The following is a 20,918-nucleotide window of genomic DNA, read 5'->3' as shown; positions in this document are numbered from 1 at the left end:
CATGTGTGATGAAGTATGTATGATCTCTGCAAAAGGTAAGAGTGCGAGATTTCAATAGAAGCCATTCTGATCAAGTCATCAGATGATACAGGAGCAAAAACTACTCTAAGTAGCTTTACCAAAAAGTGCCAGCAAGGATTGTAGAGCAAAGTGCATGGTCCTCCTATTAGCTTGTTTCCCAGTTTTCAGAATCACCTCTTCTTGGCCAACTTCACAAAGGTCAAAACCTGTAGTGGAATATGGAGCAGAAAATCATACCTCATTAAAGATCCAATGTCTTAAACAAGTGTGATCTCATTTATAACGCAAACAGAACAAAAATATATGAGGTCCTGCAGCATCCTGGAATGATGACTCTTCACCTACAATGTACAGTTTGTGGGTTTGTTTTTATTAGTATTTAGTACGCCTTCTCCAGCAGGTCTTGGGAGCTTTATGGTGCTGGACTCTAAAGACATATACATGAACAAATCACTCCAGCTGAGTGTTCAAACTGACACTTCAAGCCACCATATAAGACACCAACAATAGTTTTAGAAAGACAATGGAAAGAAGTGTTTTCCTACCTAGAGCTGCCAGAAACTCATGACAGCCAGGTAGCCTCCAGAGTTGGACACTGATGGAAACCTGGATTGGTGCAGAAGAGAAATCTTGCTCCTTCTCACCTGCCTGAAGTTGAACCAGGACTTGATGCAGCTGAAGACAATAATACAAACATTAGCCATTCCTTACAAATCACAGCTTTTCTGACAGTCAAAGCTAAGGAAACGCACTGCAAACACCCCTTTTTCTGTACACCCGTATATTCAGCTGCTGCTCCTGAACAGAACAGTGAGACAAAAAGGTCTGGGCAGAGGGACAGTCCAGGGACAGCAATAATGGACAAACTTGAACAGCAGCAAAGGTAGGAACAGAACAGGGGTGAGGGTTGGGGGGTGTGGCCAGTGGAAACTGAGCAAGAAGGAAGTACAGCAGGAAAATCTGTGAAGTGAAAGAAAAGGAAAGAGATACTTTGGGGCTGCTCACAGAAATATGAGCCATATTCCTTATGCAAATCCCAAGAAACTCATTTTCAGCATTTAACTGGGTAAAACAAGTCATATGAAACCATAGAAGACTTTCGTAACACCTCCATGGCCTCCAGGAAAGAAGTTTCTCAACTGTGCCCAAGGGACAGGAGTAGCAAAGTAGACAAAAAATGTGTTTATGAAGATCTGACACAAATTAAGGTGCCAGGATCCCATGTAATTCAAAAACATAGCCAGGGCAGGAAGGATAGAAAGTCATTAATCAGGGACCAGCTAACCTCAGGACCACCCATCTCTTACAACCCACAAAAGCTTACACAGTCTTTTTTCCACAGTAGCACTATGGAGCAAATTCCAGGCCTGAAAGCAGGTTGAAGACACTATGCAGCACAGGGAAATGGGTCTGCAGCAACCAAGACATTTTAGCCTGCACAGCAGTGTCATTCCCCAGTGCACGTAATACTCACCATTCCCACCATATTTTTAACAGCCTTCGGGCAGCAGATAATCAGAAAGGAAAAGAGAGGAGAAAAGAAAGAAAGAACACAGGTTATTCTGTGCTACAAAATGCCTGTGATTGGGAACCCTGCAGTGACACATCCACATGCAAACCAGCATCCTGACTGCAAGATGCTCCATCCAGAGAAAGAAGGGAGCAATAGAAATGGCTTGAGCTGTGAATCAAGAGTCCAACAGCGTGGGAACAGGCAGCTGGAATCTGGGGGTGCCCAGCTCATTACAATCAACTCAGACACTGAGCAGGCAGATACTCAGGCCAACCCACGTTCTGGCAGAATGCTGAACATAAAACAAGCCTTTCTCTTGTTTTCTCTGGGATACATTATTGGCACTTAATGCAGTCAGCAATCCCTAACTTTTCCTTGCACATGTGCTAGTACTGAAGCTCTCTCTTTTGTGGTTCCTGCCTTCTGTTTTGCACTAAAAATAAGCATTTTCTATCCCGAGCAAAAGATCAGGCTCCCTGCCTTGCTGCTTCACTAATGCCAAGAGCACCTGCTCCCTTATGACACCTATCACCCATACGGGAAAGACAGTAAGCAATAACTGTCATTACACTTCAGTTTTGAACAAAGTCTTCTCTCCTTTGGGACAGGCAGAGCCTTAGCTGGTCACCAACTGAACTGCTGAGAGGAAGGAGGGGAAAAAAGCAAGTAACCGCAGAGGAAGGGAGAGCTACATTGAAAAACCCTGACTTGTAACTGGATAGACTCTTGTGCAAAAGGAAATTCTGCCCAGGGTTTGGGCTACAGAAGAACATTTGCAAAAACAATGCAATACCTCTGCCAATATTTATTGCATGGGGCAGCTGAGGAAATGGCAAGTGCATCTTTTGTTAGTTGTGTATAGCCACCTGAATGTTTTTCCTTGGGTGATTTAATTATCTGAGGCAAGAACACAATCGTGAAGTAATCTTATGGACACTGTAACACATTCCGATCTATCGAAATAGTGTCTTCTACTCATCACATCCCTTCGACTCCAGGCCTCCCTCTGGCGGCAATGAGGGAAAAATAATCCCGCTATTCAGCCACACGAGTCTCAGGCTCTGATAAAAGAGCCAAAGCAAGAAAGCAAAATGCCATAAAGGACAAGCCATTAGAAATATCTCATGCACTACTGTAGATCATAACAATAAACCCTTTCCTTGAAGCGGGCTCAGTCTAATGGATTGACAAAGCAGACTTCCTAGTGGGTAACAGCAAAGCTGGGGCTCTTATTTTGCATTTTGTGCAGACAGACTCAACATTACAGAACGAAGGGGAGTCCTCTGAAGCTACACAGAGATAATTCCAGCTACCCACCATGGTACTTTTCCCTAGAACACTTTTGCATGGGGAAAGGGGGGAAAAAAGCGAGCTATATGCCCATTCACTATGTGCAGTGTGTTAATTTACTAAAGCAGGCAAATGATCAAGATAAACCTCATCAGAGGAGCAATCAAGACAGTAACAAACGTGTAATGGAAAGCCAGCCAGGCTGGTGGCACAGAGAAAGGTTAGGTTAGGCTAGGCATGCTAGAAAGACTGGGGAGGCAGAGGAACATGAAGGAGATTGTGGGGAGCAGGGAAGAGGAGTCCCTTAGCCACAGGTGGCACTGCCTTTCTCTTAAAGACTGTGAATCCTTTCAGCAGAGCTATGAGCATGCACACCACAAGAAGCACAGGCTCATTAAGTCTTCTGACAGATCTTGCATTGTCCAAAGTCAGCTACACCTTGAGACTTTTGTAATTACAGTGGACAAAGACCAGCCAACACAGGCCCTAGACAGGATGGCCAAATAGTGATTAGTGGTTCTGCCACTCATTTCCCATATTTTGCTTCCCCCTCACTGCAGTAGGTATCATGTTTTCACTTATGCCACTGAACAGAGAGACCCAAGGCCATGCAGCCCAGCAACATACCTGCATTCTTCTCTTCTGGACTCACACTTTCATTCACACAAACAGGCAAGTTTGGAATTTCAAAGCACAAGACTCCTAGCAAGCTCTGGGTTGATAAACCAGGCCATAAACCATTCTGTGCATTTCTGAATTCACTGACCGGAGAAGAACCTTTTGGAAACTGGTACTGGAGGAAAACCTCCCAACTCACCCTGTTGATAAGCTGTTCTCCTGTTTCTGAAGCTGTGATAAGTTTACAAAGTGCCTGAAGTGCAGGGTTAGGCAAACCTGAAAAACATCAGCAGAAACAGGGATTGTTCAGTGTCTGTTTCTTGACTGCTAGAAATGCAACAACCTGAACAGAACACCAACTTGGACAATTCCTAAAACCTCTTCTCCACATCACTGAACAGTTCTGGACGCAGCAGCAATTTCCAGAAAGCAAAAGGTTTTCCCACTTTTCATCTGATTATGCATTTTCTGACTAAGAGCTGGGAGAAAGGAATACTCAAATCATGCTTCTCAGGTACTGGACCTAGTAGTAAATGATTCCCATCTATGACAAAATTTTCAGTAAACATTTACTTCTTGAACTTCTACCCCGTTAAATACCTTTATTTCACTGATGTAAAACATCACTGTTTTACAGGCTTGCATCAAAGAAAGGCAGGGAAAGGTTGATGTCTGTTTGGACAGAGCCCATAGCTGGCCTGCTTCTTACCCAGGAGGGACTGTATGGTGGTGCTGCACTGCTGTAGCCGGTCACCAGGGTCAGAGGTTGGGAAGAACACAGCTGCTGGGAGGCCACTGGCTGGAGGGTCCAAGCGAAATCCTACCGCAGTGAGTAGTGCCTGCCAGCCTGGAATGCCACCAACTTTATTCTCCACGCTTTGTTGGGAGGTATACATGGAGTTGTGTTGCCCATTCTGGATTCGCTGCAACGATTTCTCCACCTTTGGGGAAAATACAGCATTAGCTTATTTTATAAGAGATTTTTACTAACTGCCTCTTTTAACACAGTGAAGAGGCAGGAACAGCAGGTCAAGAGACAGCAAACCCAGTGTTGAACTTGGCCAGTCTTTTGCACGGAAGAATGTTAGTGCCCTTGAAAACAGAGGCTCTAATAACTCAGCACTCACAGCTGTAAAATCACTATGATGAATGTCAATATTCTCTGGGATGCTGGGGAAAGTAATGCCACAGGAAACTAAGTACCAGTTTGACTGTGATAGTTTCCTTTAAGCCTGGCAGCTGCATTTTTCCCCAAAAGATGACTCATGTTCAGGTTCCAGTCTCTCGCATACACTGCTTATTACCAGGCAAGAGTCTGCAGCTATATGGTAAACAGTAAAGAGAGACGTGTGTCCACAAACCCCAGCAATTGGGATGACTAGCAATATTCACAGGTTTCCATCATCCTATGGATACTCCACATTCCTGTGGAACCACAGAAGACACGTTGGAAAGACAAGTATTAGAAGTCATGAGAGATTATTCTAGCCAGCTGGCAGTTTGGCTTCAGTCCTGCTGCTCCACACAACAGGCTGCTGGCACATATGGGGACAAAAGTGCCTCCAATCTTCCAAGTATGCAAAGAGATAGCAGTCACTGTGCTCTGCATCTCCATGACTGCAATGCTTACAGCCATTTTCTTGTAGAAACAATTAACCCCAATGATTATCTCATTTTTAAAGCAGAGACCCCATTCAACAGCTAATAGAAACCAGGTGGGTCTAGGGAGGATTTTGTCACAGTACAATGTAAGATGTCGCTTACTTTGCCTCTTTTTGCTCTGGACACTTTGTCAGGTGTCTCAGTCTTTTCACACTGACACAGAGTTTTCACAAGAGACTACCTTATGGTAAGGGAGAAGGGTTGAAGGCATATATTCAAGCAGGACTGGCTACACATCAGGGTGTTTCTCTTCCCATTCATCATTTACAGATGCATATGAACAGGTAACTATCTCACAACTACATGGGCTGCAATGCCCGTCCCTGTGCCTGCTGGTTGTGGTAGTGTTTCCTTTCTCTTACCAGATGTAGCAGGACACGCAGAGCATCTCGTGCCCTTTCAGGGTGCTGCAGAATCTCAGTCAGGGCCTGTCCTACTAGCGAAGAAGGGCTGTTCAGCTTCATATCACTCCCAATAAGCACAAAGCCTGCAGGATTCAGAATAAGAGACACTTAATCTCCTTTTATTATAGAAAATGTTCAAAACAGAAGCAGATATCCTCTGCCCTCTCAGACTAATGGAATGATGGTTTACTGCACCCTGCAGCTTGATATCTTTCCCCAGAGCAGCTGCCCACTCCCTGCCCAGTCACACAGACTGAACCTCCAGAGAGCTTCTAGATGCTTCTTACTGTCCTCCTCTATTAAAACAAGTGTTTTCCTGTTCAAGCAAGCGGAAAAACACTATTGCAGCTAAACTTGTCCTAGCATGCTCCATGTCTCCTTCACAGCAGTGGAAATCAATAGATGCTAAACAGTGCTTGCAGAAACAGAACTTGGAAAACTGAGAGCTTTCCCTGTCTCAGTCAGAAACCTGCCTTGGCTTATGCACCATCTAAATGCTAGATTCTCCAATTGTCAGCACAAGGAGCTCTGTCTGCCCCTTCTCATCCATTGCAGCGATGTATGCAGCTGCCCATCCTCACTCTGGTGCTCTAGAAAAGACTCACCATCAAGAGTCAAAGGTGAAAGTCAGGGATTGTGTGTTATGAACTTGCTTACATACCACGGAAGGGGCAGTACTAAGACAGCCTGAGTAGCTGGAAGCCTCTAACTGATGGTGATGTCAAGCACCCATGTCCACAATCATTTTGTTTTGCCTAGGAAGTGGTCACTTTTTTTTTTCTTCTTTTTTTTTTTTTTTAAATGCTCTTTCCTTTTGAGACAGAAAAATCTTGGAAGGGAAATAAAATATAAACTGAACTGTGGACTGTAACCTAAACTCAGCTCCCATCTGGTATCGTCTGAATCATGTCCTAACATTGGGCTCAATATGCCTGAAACATAATCAGTAAGACTAACTCCAAGTGCTCATTTTAACAAGCTCTAGTGGATTTCCTGCTCCTCCAGCTACATACAGTTTACATCAGAGCCATACTCACAAGAATTACTTGATCTAAAAAACACGGTACTGGTGCCTGTGCAAAAAAATCCATTTGGGGAATGCCTGCAGCTTTCAAAAACCAGGACTTGGGGGGGGGGGGGAGGGGAAACCATGTTATTTGTACATATCCCTGTAACAACACTGTTGAACTCCAAGACACTGTCTTTCTGAATCTAATTGAAAGGGAGCAAGCACCAGCACTCCACCACAGGGCTTACACTGCTGAGAAATTTCCAGTGGAAGCAAGGGAAACCTTTCTCCTAAGAGGACCAAAGGAGTAAGCACTACAAGGCTTACGTCACAGAAATCACAGCTACTGGTTGCTGCTGCAGAAGTACTACTCTTGTCTCCTTATTAGAGTTTTACTAAATTCTCAGTGAGAAGGTTCTGTCAATTTGGTCCAGCTAGCTCCATCTCAAGCACACAAGGAATGTCACCCTACAGACTTCAAACATAGGGAACGAGTTATTGTACTGGACCTTTTTTCTTTCCAGTCATGAAACCATTGTGATGAAACACACTTCACCTCACAATTGCTTTATATTCTATCAAATTCATAACACGCTTACTATACACAGTGAAATACTGATGTTTTCCATGACACTGGCATTCAGTCACACCCAGCTGAGTCAGGGTCTGAAACACAGGGGCTGAATCCCGCAAGACCACAGGGCACATGCTACTCCTAACTACCTGCTGGCACTGCTCCTTGCTTAACTCAATTTGGCATAGGAGTGCTTTGTAGAAACCCCGTCTTGTTTGTCAAAAAGCAGATTCTTCCTACCTGCCCAGTTGGATGGATGGGAGAACTGCTTGCTGCTCTGTACAGTTTTCATCGCTTCTCCAAGGGCTGCACTGGCTTTCATCCCATTTAAGAGGGAGGAATAGAAGGCATGCACAAACATTTTGGAAGCAGCCACAGGAACAGGCCAGAGTGACACTAGGACACACTGAGCCCCAGCAGCCAGGAATGCTCTTGTCAAGCCAATGACTCCATCAGCAGTGACTTTGCTGTTGGATTCTTGGTAAGAGCCAAGAACCACTAATTTGACAGGAAGCCGTAGATCCAGGACATCAGCTGCTGTAAGCAGAAACTCCTGAAGAGGAGGGCAGTCTGAGATGCTCTCCACATCACTGGCATCATCCTGCATCCGAAGGGATTCTGGGATTGTGTAGGGGTTCCCAAAAGAACTCTTGCTGCTGGCTGGATTGCTGTCAGTGTTGGGTGTCAGGACCAAAGCAGCCAGTTTCCAGGAGACATGGGTTGCAAAATGGACACATTCTGCCTGAGTGAGGGCACTCATGACCCTCTCTTTTGTTGCTGCACTGCTAACTAAGGGCTGGCAACCAAGTAACTCAGATACCATATATGCTTCCTCTTCTGCAGAGGGCATAGGTCCCCATAGCCACCTGTCCATAACTGCTGAAGGGAGCTTGGGATTTCCTATGACAGCTGCCATTGAGGTAGAACTGGAGTAAGTAGGAGTATTCTTCCTCACATGGGACTACAGAGAAAAAGAGAAAGAGAAAATGGGGTTCAAAGATCTGTTTGTTATGGTGCTGGTAATAAAATATCCTGTCTCTCTGGCTCTAACCAGAAGTCTGGTTGTCATAATTACAAAAAAACTTTGCATTTCTTTAGTTTCTTCCATTTAATTATTCCAAGGAACATCTCCACTTGAGTCCAGTCATGATTTCTATCCCCATATCTTGGGTGAACAGATAGTAAGAACAGAAAGCAACAGACAGCCCAGGTCCCTTTAAGGGCTGTAGCAGAGCTAAAAGCAAAAAGATCCCAGCTTCCCACCTTATAGGAAGACTATAATCACTCACTAACCGGTTTCTCACACCTGTATTTCAACGATCAGTATCACCACTGCCAGCAGCATGGTGCTGCATGCAACTGATTACTGGGGCCTGATACTGAACAGAAAAGCCTCATTCCCACAGCAGTAATGCTGACAAGGTTCAGACCCTTTTGCTGTTCCAGTGAGTGCGTTTAACCCAGTGCAAGCCAAGACACGCAGCAAGAACAGATGTGACTTGGGGCATTCTCCCTGGAGACCTGGGCCTTAGAAATGCTGATGGAAAACACCAGCACGAAGATACTTCTGCTGGATTTGCTTGTGGTATTTGCTTTGCCTTATAGCTTCAGTGTCATGAGACATTAGTGGCCTTTCCCACACAGAAAGCTAAAATGTAGGTAAACATACCAGAAATGTGATAGGACAGTCAGCTTGCCAAGGAAGCTCAGTATAGATCTCAAACACCTACATTTCTGCAGTCTGCCATGTAGTTCCACACCCCAGGACATGCTATCCTTTACATGAGGATATCAAATTGATCCATTCCTCTTGTTCTTCCTGGCATGCCTGGGGTTGTGATTTTTTGCAGCAGGAACTACATCAGAATCTACTTCACAGCTGTGGTGCTCAACGTGCTCATTAGAACTGGGAGTGCTTCAGGAGGGTGGTACATTTATGGTTTCTATTCTTGTGTCTGGCATAGCAGGACAGAGCTGCTGCTTTTCTAGCATGTATAGGAACCTGCACTCCACAGGAGAGGTTCTATGAGAGAGAGGTTTTATAAGGCAATGTCAGACCTTGGAGCTGGGATTCAGCGACTGGATGGATGGCACTGCAATGAGGCTGAAGCGCTCATAGAGGTACTCATTGGAGGAACTGCCCTTCAGGAGAGCAAAAGGAATGAGGTACAGTTCTCCCTCCAGAACCAGTATCAGCTGGCGGTGGCGACCAACGGGCCCACTGGAATGCATCAAACCCTGAAAAGAAATGAGGGAGAATCAGTTCGGCCCTTTCACTCCATCAGTGCCCCAGCCTGCACTTTCCAAGCATCAGGCTCTAGTCTGACCCCATGTCAGGTTTGGAAATATCTGCATCAGAATTACGCTCCGGGTGAACACAGACGTAGTGACAGATGAATGCACATTGGCATTGGGCAGATCTATACAGCTGGACTGTTGCTCACCTGCATGCAAACAATCCTATTCAGATGAACGAGCCTTGAGTGTGCTGACACGCTGTATGGATTTCAGTAGTCACAGCCGGCCTCAGCAAGCATGCTGGGGCCCAGCCTCACCACCGTACAGCAACTCCTTCCACTCCAGCGTAAAATCTTTGTTAAGCCCAACCACCTATGTATTGTCAATATTATCATCACCTTACCCTTTAAAAAAGAATATTCTTTCTGATACTGAATTTTAAAGTAGCAATTTCCTATATAAGAGGAAACAGTCTATAGACAGATTGTGTCTATGACCTGTGCTTCAAGACAACTGACATTGTAATCAACCCAGAGTCATAAATAGGTCTAAACAGATAGGTCTAAACAGAAAGTACATTATGGATGGAGAAGTGAGGCAGAGAGATTAATGAACCAGGAACACGCAGCTGGGCACAAAAAGTGGCAACTGCTCCTGGTCCCATGTAACTGTGGGAATTTCACTCTTATTTATCTAGTGTATTGTAAAAATAATTAGTTATCACCCCAGGCAACTGTAACTTCAAAGCACTGAAATTTGCTCCAGCTTAAACACTTGCAGCACACACACACACACACAAAAAAAAGGTCTAAAGGACTCTCACGCAAAGTGGCAGTAGATTTCTAAGCAATTCTACACCTTTAAGCTAGACCAGCAGCCACGGCTTGGCCTAGCAAATAAACCATTCATCTGAAGATGGAACTTTTAGCACAAGCTTGGATGAGACCAAGTCCTTAACTGGACATAGTTTTGGAGATAACCAGTTCAACTAGTGTTGTTCTGTTTCTGTCTAGACTGCTTGATGTTACCAAAGGCAAGCTAACTTTGCAGTGTTCACTGCAGGACAGAGACAAGGATCTAGTTCTGCATACTAGGTTTTCAGTTCTTTTGAGAATTTTCATTTTCAGCCATTTTAATTGCCATCAGATGTAGCAAACATCTGTTTTGACAGGAGAAAAACAGCTACTCAGGCTGCTCAGCAAATGAAGGCAAACCTGCCTGACTCCATTCCAAGTGGATTTCTGAACTAGCTTCTGATGCCTCCAAACATTATCTCTTTCCTGATGCAAATTCTGGGGCTTCAAAAGAACAGCAGTAAAGTAAGTATATTTTTCAAACACGTGGCTTACATTTCATAAATAATAACCAACTAAACCTCTAAGCTGCTGGCTAGGTACATTCTTCTTGGAAGAAATAACATCTATGTTCTTAACTCTCTTCTGTTATTTATCAAACATTAGTCCCTTTGACATCCCTGCTCATTAGTCCCTTTAACATCCCTGCTTTAGAGCATACTTATTTCAGTTGAGTCCCCATTTAACAGGGAAGAGAAGAATCTTCTTTCTTTCACTGCCAACAGTGAACTACTACTATGAAAAGTCTAATGGAAACACACAGACTTTTGAAACAAGAGGGGTGCAAAAGTAATGTCAGAAAATCCTGAAGCGCAGACACGTTGGATAATCAGACAGCGCAACAGAAAAAGAAAGGGATATTGTGCATTTTGAGGGCAAATATTACTACCTGTGTGAAGTTTTATATATAGAACTCAGACAAATGCACCCTGGTCCTAACACACAATTCTTCCTCTCCATCTTGCTCAGGGTCTGTCTGGAGCAGACTTCCAGACTGCACTGTGATGCACTGACAGCTGACAATTAATTTGAGATACACTGATCCCCTCTCACTAGCAATTAAACACTAAGAGGAATTTGCAGTCAGTCTCAAGCTTTAGTTCTCAGGCAGCAGCAAAGATGAATGAACATTACTAAAGAAATAGTAAAATCAGTCCAGCAGTCTCCTCCAAAGGGAGCCTGGAGCAAGTCAGAAATACCAAAAAACAGGTCAGCTATGAGGGAGAATGTAGAAAATTGAAGAGATACAGTGAGGTGCTTTTAAAGGCTTCTTGCCATTTGAAGTGGGAACAAAACTGCTGAAGGGTAAGAAAATTTTCATTTAAAAGGAGTTAAAAATAGTTGCTGACCTCTTGCTGTTTCTCCTGTCCTCCTTACAGCTCTGGAGATCACTCTGCCCCACAGACTGCAAACGGAGATGCAGAGCAGCTGCTGACACACAGCAGACTTGGGAGCCTTCCTGCAAACCCCCTCCACTCCCTCCTGACATGCTGTTTACAACCCCAGCAGTGCCTGCGGGGGCCTCCTTGGCACTCACTGTCTGGGGTGAATGAGCACACGTGCTCTGCAGCTAAATTTACCAGCCTCCATTCAGCCATGCCTCTTTCTGCAAAGCCTGAGTTGAAAAGCAGCAGCTTCCCACCAGAGAAGTTGTTGCCTTCCAGAATTTTTGTTGTTGTTGTTTGGTTGGTTTTTTAATACATATTTCCATTTTACTTACTGCTCCAGGAGCTTTAGCTGTCTGCAACGCAATCAGAGCATCTGAGCTGTAGTGACATGTGCCTAGCAGAATTTTTAATAATTTGTATGTAAAAACCCTAGAGTTTAATATTATTTTTTCTCATGATGGCTGTATGTGCATTACAGAAACAGAAATAAAACTATGAGCATCATTCATGTTTCATATGTCTCCAAGAATTAATTTTAGGGTGAGTTCTAACAAAAAAGAATCTCTTCAGTGAGAAGAAGGAGAAAAGCATGAACTGCCAAGCACAGGAATGTGTGCTCTACTTCAAAGCAACAATACCGGCTACCCTGGTGATTTGACATGATGGTGTAAAAGTCTCTGGTCCGTCACTTGCGGGAAGCATGGCTGTGCTGGGTTAGGCCGGCTGACAGCTGCTGGCTTGGATGGGTCCCTCTCTTGCAGCTAGTGTCGCTATAATTGGAAGTTTCCGTTACAGTGAGACTGCCAAACCACACACAAGACCTGAATTGCATCTTCTTAGAAAGTGGCTAGTAAGGACCCTGTATCTACTAATTCTGTGCTCTCTGAAAGCCCTGCCAAGCCCTGCAGTACCTTACTGGAGCCAGCTTTGGGCCTCAGACACCCAAACCTGCCAAACAGTGCCCAACCACAGTGCGTCCTCACCAGGAAGAAGCAGCAGACTCCTGAGGTTCCCCATAAGGATTTCCTCCTGGCCTGTCTTACCTATTTACACTAGGTGTAGGCAGGCGTTAAACTCCCAGGTGAAGGTTTCTCAAGAATGTTGTAGGAGATGACAAAGAAAACCCATAAGCAGGGCTGACCTCCTCACCCTGCAAAGAGGATGCACGTGCTGCTTCTAGAGCAGAAAGCCCCGCTCTCCAAGATTCATGGTGTAACTGTGGGATGGCAGGCTGACAGAGCTAACAAAGGCTCAGGCTCACAAAGGTTATGCCTCCGCAACAGAGGTGACTTCTGCAGACAAGATTAAAGCGTCTAAACAGCCTTTAAAGTGTCCCAAGGTAGAGCTGGTTTTCCCTCTCATGTGGCAGAATCCTGACATTTTGATCTGTTCATTCAGATGGATACAAATTGAGAAAAGACTAATTCTTGACTGAGTGACTTTACCTCTTCTAGCTAGAGATACCATGCGACACAGACAGGACTTTTTAATTTATCCTGCCATTGCTCCATGAGACTGGAACCAGGGGCTGCGCTGCCACTCCTGGCCTCCCACATGGGCTGGCCAGGGCTGCTGCAGGACACTGCACCACGCAGCTTCCTTTTGCTTCTGCGTTCACCTCATGATCCACCAGCATGGGACAATGTGGGGACCTGTGCCCTCCACCCCCGTGCTGGCAGGTGCACCCTGGTGCAGCACTGCCATGTGCAGAGCAGGGCCCTGAATGGGCTGAGCGCTGGGACACCGTCAGTGAACCAAGAGGGCTGCCCAGTACCTGACCAGCCCCAGCAGCAGCTCCCACCCGCTGCTGCTGGCACCTACCAGGAGCACGTCCATCTCCTTGCAAAAGCACCAGTCCCTGGGATGAAGAGAGAGCAAGGCCCAGCTTGTCTGGCCACAGCTGGCTGCCAGGGCTGCACTGCGTGGCAGTGGGAGGCGCAGGGTGGGGCAGTGGTGCCGCTGGGTTCCCAATACTGCTTTTTCTATCCCCTGACGTGTTTGTCCCTAGACAGAGCTGCTGAGTTTGCCAATTAGTATTAGTGAATTAAGGATACACTTCCTGCTTACGTTCATGAAAAGCATTATACTTCGGCAGCTGACTAGAAGTGGTATCAACAGCAACTTCCCTTGTTTCCACCTCCTAGCACACCCAGTCTCACCGTCTGGGAAGACCAGGTGAAAACCACCATGCTTCAGGTACAATCCCCAAGCTCCCTATTCTTGCTTTCCCACATTGACAAGGGATTTTGGTAAATGAATCTCTGCATTCATCCGCGCCAAAGGCTTACTCCTTCCATAGGTCCTATCAGTAAGTCGTAGAGCGCACGGAGTGGGGGTTTGGTGAAGGAAGTCTGCCTCCTTGGAAGAGATGATGTTCCATCCTTAACAGGAGACATGGTACTGCTGAACAGACTGGTCATGCTCTGACAGCTCCTGTGGGCAAAAGGCAAGTGAGAGATTGGTTGCAGAAATCTGAGGTCCACTACAGGTTGCTCTGACTTCATTAACACTGACAATGAGCCAGTCCCTGTCCACCCAGAGGACTGTTCTGTAAGATGCTTCATGGCAGGGCTTTATTCTCCCATTCAGCTTCACACCGCAATGAACAATGACATTAATGGCAGGGTGAATCAGTTGCAGGCAGCATATTACATTGCTGTGGAGCTTCTCTACAAACTCAAGTGCCTGAAGTGCTGTTCACAGTTTTTACTCCATACATGTGTACAGCTGTTGTGTGTGGGCAAACATGAGTCCCATTAACAACTGACTACAATCACAGGAAGATTTGCACTTGGGTTTTGCACCAACTAATCTAGCATGGTACCAAAAGGAAATATGACAACAGGCAAACCACAAAACATGAAGTGAATGCCTGCACTTGCTGCCACTCCTATGAACGGCTCCATGAAGTGTCAGATACAAGAGCTGACCTGGAGCCCATTTCTGACATCCCCACAGAGAAAGCTCTGCACGTGCTCTCCTGACATCACCAGCCACCAAACACCATCGCTTTTGAGGAGACTGAGATGGCATGGCTACAAAAAGTTATCACCCTGTTGAGGAAATGATGTTGCCCGATTCTGGTTTCACTAATCCAGCAGCTGTGCTCCCCAGAAAGTTTATCCTTGGCTTGGTGCCATGATCAACCATTTTATGTGAAAAGGGTAACTTTCCAGAAAGTTTTAACAGGTGGGCCTTAAAGAAAAGGCAGGGAGGGAAATAAGACATTGAACAGTAATGGTAGTGCAAGGTCTGAAGTGTAACCAGAGTCACCACTGGGGCTGTCCAGTAATAAACACAACAATTTCAAGCATAAAAGGCCACCCATGAGGCAACACATGCCTCATTGTCCTCAAGGTGCCAAATGCATTTGATGGAGGGTTCCATGGAATCCCAGTCCAGATCATACTCTGATGCTGCAGTGCAGAGAAAGCCTCCCTCCATTCTTGGTCTCTATGGAGCACAGCACTGTTTTGCCTCTCAGACACCTTCCAATGCTATGTGCCTTTGCCAATTTACACAGCAGCAAAGCAGCTATAGTTTCCTGATTCATGACCAAACTCACATGCTTTTTCAGGACACTAGTCTGCAGTGTCCTTTTTTTAAGGACATTTACTCTGAAGAAATGCCTTGTCTCTGTTCTTTATTTTTACCTCTTGCCTGGGTCGATTCTTGGTTATCAACACAGAAAAGAAACAAATGCATAAGGTACTTGCACATCCAGGAAATCAAAAGAAAACTCAGCATCCAACAGATACATTAATCAATGAGATATATTAATAGTTGACTGTGTATTTGCTATAGGCATATATATTCATATGTATGCACATATATATATATGCCTATAGCAGATACATATACACACACACATATAGGCACAGTGTCTCTTCAAACTACCAGATTAAGCCAACATGCAGGAAAAGATAAGAAATGCAAAAATCTTGCACTCAAGTGCACTCCTACCACTGACAAATCACAGGCCTGAAACATACCCCTGACCTTTTCTGACACATACCAACAGACAGATTCAGAAAATTTCTTTCTCACCTCTCTTTCCTCAGTTGCTGCAACCAGTCTCCAGACCTAGTTCACATCATGTCTAAAACCTATTCTCTAAAGAAAAACCAATGCTAACATGCATGCTCCCCACTAACAAGGAATTTATATCTTATGGGCCAACAGGAATAAGTTAAGAATGCAAATGGAAGCCTGGTGTCCAACTGCCCATGCTTTCCGATGCAGAGATTCTGGTGAAAGTACGAGTACGCCGCTGCTACTCAGCTGCTGGAGTAGCTACTCGGCAAACTTGACTAGGTGACTTGTGCAATACCAAGTTCATTGGACGATCAGCATGGACTCAGCACTGTCTGCTCCCCTCTGGACCCCTCTGCCTAGCTTCACTGCAGCAGCTGAGTCAGCCAAGCACACTTTGCAGTGCTCAGCTGTTTCCGTACTTTGTGTAGCACAGATTTTAAAAGCAGATCAGAAAATAAAAACTGTTCTTTCCCAATCTCACACATTTCTAGTGCCCTGAACCCTGTGCTCAAAGCACATCTCTTTAGTATATCCTGCCTGATATAGCAGTCTAGAAGGGTAGGGATACCCCACTGCTTACCTAGGAACCAGGGAGCATGTAGAGCTTTACTCCAAGCACAACAGCCTTGACCTTTCCAAGAAGCAGTTATTTGCCAGCAGGTGGCACTCGCCAGCCTCACCTGCTGTATTAAGCGATTTTAATACACTAATTTATTGCAAGGAATAGGGTCTTGATTACTCTAATCAGCAGAGCCTCCTTCATCTTGGTTTCACAGCCAAGCAGCTCCAGATTTATTCCTTCACCACTCAGATTGCTTTTTATTAGAACAAAAGCAAGGGAGTATCATAAATCTTTCAAATCTCTTGCCTGTGTGTTTGTGTACACAAAGAAGAGTGAGAAAATCCATAGGGGGAGGATGGACAGAGATCTTTTGTAGCAGGCAGAGCAGACCTGGAGCACTAGCCAGCCCATTCCCTTTCCTCCCAAACCAGTGCAAACAAATGGCTCTCCAGGTGGCTTGTCAGGCACAAGTCCAGGTAATTTCAATGTGACAAGACAGACTTCTGAATCTTTTGGCCAAACACCCCTTCTACAGAGAGCCAGTACTAGCTTCTGGGATGCTGTACTGATTATTTCTACCTTGCTCTTGCAATGTCGAGGGGTCCCCTGATTTCTGGAACAGTAAAATCGCCCATTTGGAAGCCTCTGCACAGACTCTGCAGTGCTCCTTTTTTATAACCCTTTGTATAAGGCAGCATGACCTGCAGCAAGCAAAGGAAACAGCACAAACTGGGAGTCAGGACTGCCTGCATGTATTAGCATTAACTCTGCTTCCGCCCTTTGTCTTGGAGATGCAAGAACAAAGCAATGACCCCATCACAGCCTCAGAGAAAGGGGGTGAAAGCCCATGTCATGCGAGCCTTGAGCTCAGACTGATTTGGCCTACCAACCGCCTCACAGAGCCCTGCTCTGCTTGCTGAGGATGAACGTGGCTGGGCTGGGCAGGAAGGAGGAGTTCCTATCAGAATCAGCACAGAGCTGCTCTTGCCTTGGCACGCGTTAGGACTCTGGACAAGTCAAATACTACTCATGACCAAGCACAGCCATTCGGGTGAGAGTCAGACTTACTGCTGCAGTGGTCTGACAGCCTCAGGACAATGGATATCCATCAGGCCTGTCATTCTGCAACCCTGCCTTAAAAAGACTCTTCCTAGAGATGCAGTCCCAAATCCACATTCAGGGCCTTGACACACTCACAATACCCAGCTGTGGGAAGCTCCAGAAAACATTCAGATATGAGCTCCCTGTGGATGCTTTCAAGGACCCGTAATTATCTCCAGAACCCACCAGTGGTTACACAAAACCCACAGACCACCCAGAACTCTCTGCGTGTGTGGTCTGTACTCGGGCAGCTACAGGACTGCACCCCGTATGGTAGAGAACCAGACAGATAAGAGACTCTCCAGCCACTGCTTTCCTATCTGCCTGCCAAAGACCTCGCTTCATCTTGGGACAGCCAGTATCCCTGGTACACCCCCACTCCTCTGCTCCAGAGGGGGTCAGTTGCACGGTTCTCCAGGGCAAGCTGTCAGGTCACTGAGGGTATTAATAGGCTTTAATGACCCTGACCAGCCTGAACTGGGGCCTCCACCAACATGCCCTGCCCATGAGCGTGGGAGCTCCATTTAAGCTGGGGCCTGGGCCTTTGGTCTCTGCTTCAGTTACGCTGGAGGTATGCTTGTCCCCAGTTCCATCACAGCCCTGCCTGTGCCTGCCTGTGAACCCTGCTGATCCAGAGCCTGACCTGCCACTAACATCCCCTCAGACTGCCCCTCCCGATGGACCCACACAGCCATTAGTGGGCTGCGCCTGACCCCAGTTACCACCACCAGACTTGATCCTGACTTGGGACACCTGCACACCTGGCTTGACCTCAGACCTGCCTCATCACCAGGCACTTGCCTGATGATCCAAACTCTCGGCTGGCTCTGGCTGCCATTCCCAGGTCTGCCCTGCTCACTTCACTGGGTATGGTTGGATGGGGTCCTGCTGGTGTGGCCTCTGCCCCGCAGGCCCTGCTGCTGCACCTAGTTCCTGGCTCCCCATCCATTAGTGAGCCCCTGCTCCTCACTGTGTGATGACGTAAGCACAGCCAACAGGGTCAAAATCAACACAAAAGCAGGGTGCCACACCAAGAGGAGAGGAGATCTACGCTCAGACATCACATGATGGTTACCAGGATGGAACCCTGAGCAAAACGAGATGAAACAGTATCTTGGCGATAGCCACATTTTTACTGCTGCTGAGGGTCCATGTGAATTGTAAGCACCTTCTGCTAGATTCCTCTGGCTGGATTCATAGCGACTTTACTCTTACTTGGGCACTGAACTTGCTCTGAAAATCTCCAGCTATGCTTGTAGGACTGGCCAGGGACCCTGAGCATGCTGACTCTGCTGAAAAAAAACCAAGCTCTTTGCAACTGTAAGGGGAGCTGGGAGATAGCAATGGCCTTGGTGGAAGTGAATTCACATCTCAAGTTATATTGCTCCTTACCTCCCATTTAGCCTTTTACAAATTCTCACCAGGCTGCATTGCAAAAATTGACCTCAAGGAAGTATATTTTACCCTTTGAGCAGCATCAGGGCTGATTCTCACTTTTTCTGCAGGTACATGGAAGGAGGACAAACTGTATCCCCATGATGGTGGATTTTCTTTGGCCAAAGAAAAGGTGGGGGAGCTATATTCAGGTACAGGGCAGTGATCAAGTCCCTTGCTGGAGCAGAAGATGACTAGCAGGGAGGAAATCAGATTTTAATCTGGAAACCCAACAAAAGTCTAAGAGCCCTAAGGAACAGAGAAAACAGAAGCTGCATAAGATGTGAACAACTGGGACTGTCTTGGGGGTTGTACCAGCGGCATCTACAGCTTAGACAGCTATTGCCCAATACTGAAATCACTGCAGCGTCCCTTCAGTGCTTCTTTCTCCTCCAAAGTCCATTTCTTCTCAGAAGTTCCTTAAGTTAACTGCCAAACCCCCGCATTTTTGCTTTTCTAAGCAGAACTGCCAAAAACCCATACTATTCTCTGCTTAAAAACCAGGTTACCTGATGACAGCAGCCAGAGGGCACCCATCCCAAACCAAGGGCTTCCTTTCAGTCACCCGCTTGTCGCCAGACATGGAGACTGGATGGCTCCAAACAGTCCCAGCATCTCCAGGGCCTAATTTTCTAACACAGGACCTTAACAGCATGTGCAATTCCTGTGTGTGAGGGAACTTCCACTGGCCCCAAGCCATGCAAACTCCTTTGAGGATCTCCAATATTCAAGCACAAGATGTGATCATGCATTCAGGCCCCACATGAGGAATGCAAGGCCTGCCTTGGCAGTAGGGAAGACAAGCTCTTATTCTCAGCTCCAAGCAGGCCTTACTTCTCTTTGTCCCCTACAGCACAGAAGCCAAAGCAAACAGACGCCACACCTTCAATCACTGCTTGTGAGGCAAAATTTTACCATCCTCTGAAGCACTACAGCAGCAACAGACCACTCAGCATTGACCTACAGCTACATGAACTCAATCCAGCACTAGCTGGCAGAAAAGCCATTGCACAGAGGAGGTGAGCTGCAGTCTGGAGCTGCAAGATCACAACTTCAGCTTGTGCTCTAGCTAACCATTCAATTCTGTTGCTTAACCAAAGTCTAAGAGCTCACAGTTCCTTGTTAGAGCTCTAGGCCAGTGCACAAAAATGCCAACTGCTCCCATTTTATTTCTTAATCTGTTCTCTTCCATGCAGATTTTCATCTGCTTCTTTCCTGAAGCTTCAGGGCTCTTGCAAGGATATCTCCTTGCTGTCCCAAGCTTGGTGTGCTGCATGCCGTTAGCCACATGACTCTCTACACAGCTTAATTATAAAGAACCACACAGTATAGCAAGAGGCCAGCTAATGCTTTCTACAGTGCCCTTCTAGACTCTGTAGCCTCCAGTTTGACCACCTGTGGGACTGGAGCAGACGTTAAGTACAGGAGGTATTCAAAAGGCTTGGGCAGGACCACAGCATCTACCCTGAATTCAGGGCTCAGCAAGCCAGGTGCAAACAGATGTGGCAGTGTTAGCTCTGGCACTAGAGCCCGCTGGTATGCCCCCATCTGCAGACAAAAGGTGGGCAGGCAGGCAGGCCATACAGCTGTGTCTTCTCATTCTCTTCATCTCAGTGCTCATGGTGAGAACATCAAAGACATGGCTGCTTTTAGTGCTCCTCCTGATGCCCTTGTGAGGGTGCTTTTAATGAAGTGCCCAAGCTGCCCCATCCCATTCTCCTAAAAGCTGCAAACTAGTTACCTGACAAGGCACCTGAGGTAAGCTCCTGGATGCGGGTTCAAGGTAATGCACTTGGCTCCTATGGAGCAGAAAGACACAGATGCTGGATGGTTGGCCTCTGCAGTGATTCTGTCGATTAACATTCCCTGGAGCAGAATTGGATCATATTTTTCCCCTGTAATCAGAGGGGCATTCTCCTGTCCTTCTAAGCCTGATGAACTAGCAAAACATCTCAGTGATTCTGGGTATCTGTCTGTTTGATCCAAACCTAGCAAGTACTCATAGTTCATCATCAATGCAGCAGCTTGAACAGATACGCATGTGGATTCTGGAAAGAAAAACAGGCCAGTTGTTGGTGCCAACAGGCAGCTCCCAGTTTCATGGGGATGCTGTTACAGCTCACAAGCTCCAGTGATGGCTCACAACACTTCAGGCTGATCGCATTTTCTTTTCCAGCTGAGAAAGGCCTGGGGTATTCTGTGCTCACAATTCACG

At 46.2% G+C, this 20,918-nt stretch overlaps 1 protein-coding gene across 3 annotated transcripts in view; it reads right to left on the bottom strand.

Annotated features, from left to right (window-relative positions):
• The window catches only part of TTC28 (tetratricopeptide repeat domain 28), a 197,530-nt gene that overhangs the window by 5,971 nt on the left and 170,641 nt on the right, over positions 1-20,918 (bottom strand). For all 3 annotated transcript variants that reach the window (XM_049805421.1, XM_049805422.1, XM_049805423.1), the window contains 9 exons: positions 13,860-14,004; positions 9,150-9,329; positions 7,332-8,052; positions 5,467-5,591; positions 4,152-4,383; positions 3,642-3,718; positions 1,496-1,519; positions 567-696; positions 120-227 (listed from right to left, as the gene is read on the bottom strand). In XM_049805421.1, coding sequence (XP_049661378.1) covers positions 120-227; positions 567-696; positions 1,496-1,519; positions 3,642-3,718; positions 4,152-4,383; positions 5,467-5,591; positions 7,332-8,052; positions 9,150-9,329; positions 13,860-14,004 — 1,742 coding nt within the window. The remainder of the gene's footprint in view (positions 1-119; positions 228-566; positions 697-1,495; positions 1,520-3,641; positions 3,719-4,151; positions 4,384-5,466; positions 5,592-7,331; positions 8,053-9,149; positions 9,330-13,859; positions 14,005-20,918) is intronic.

The sequence above is a fragment of the Accipiter gentilis genome, chromosome 7, assembly GCF_929443795.1.
Source record: "Accipiter gentilis chromosome 7, bAccGen1.1, whole genome shotgun sequence".
Taxonomy (NCBI): domain Eukaryota; kingdom Metazoa; phylum Chordata; class Aves; order Accipitriformes; family Accipitridae; genus Astur; species Astur gentilis.
The sequence above is the reverse complement of the archived record's forward strand: the minus strand, read 5'-3'. Positions and strand labels throughout refer to the sequence as shown.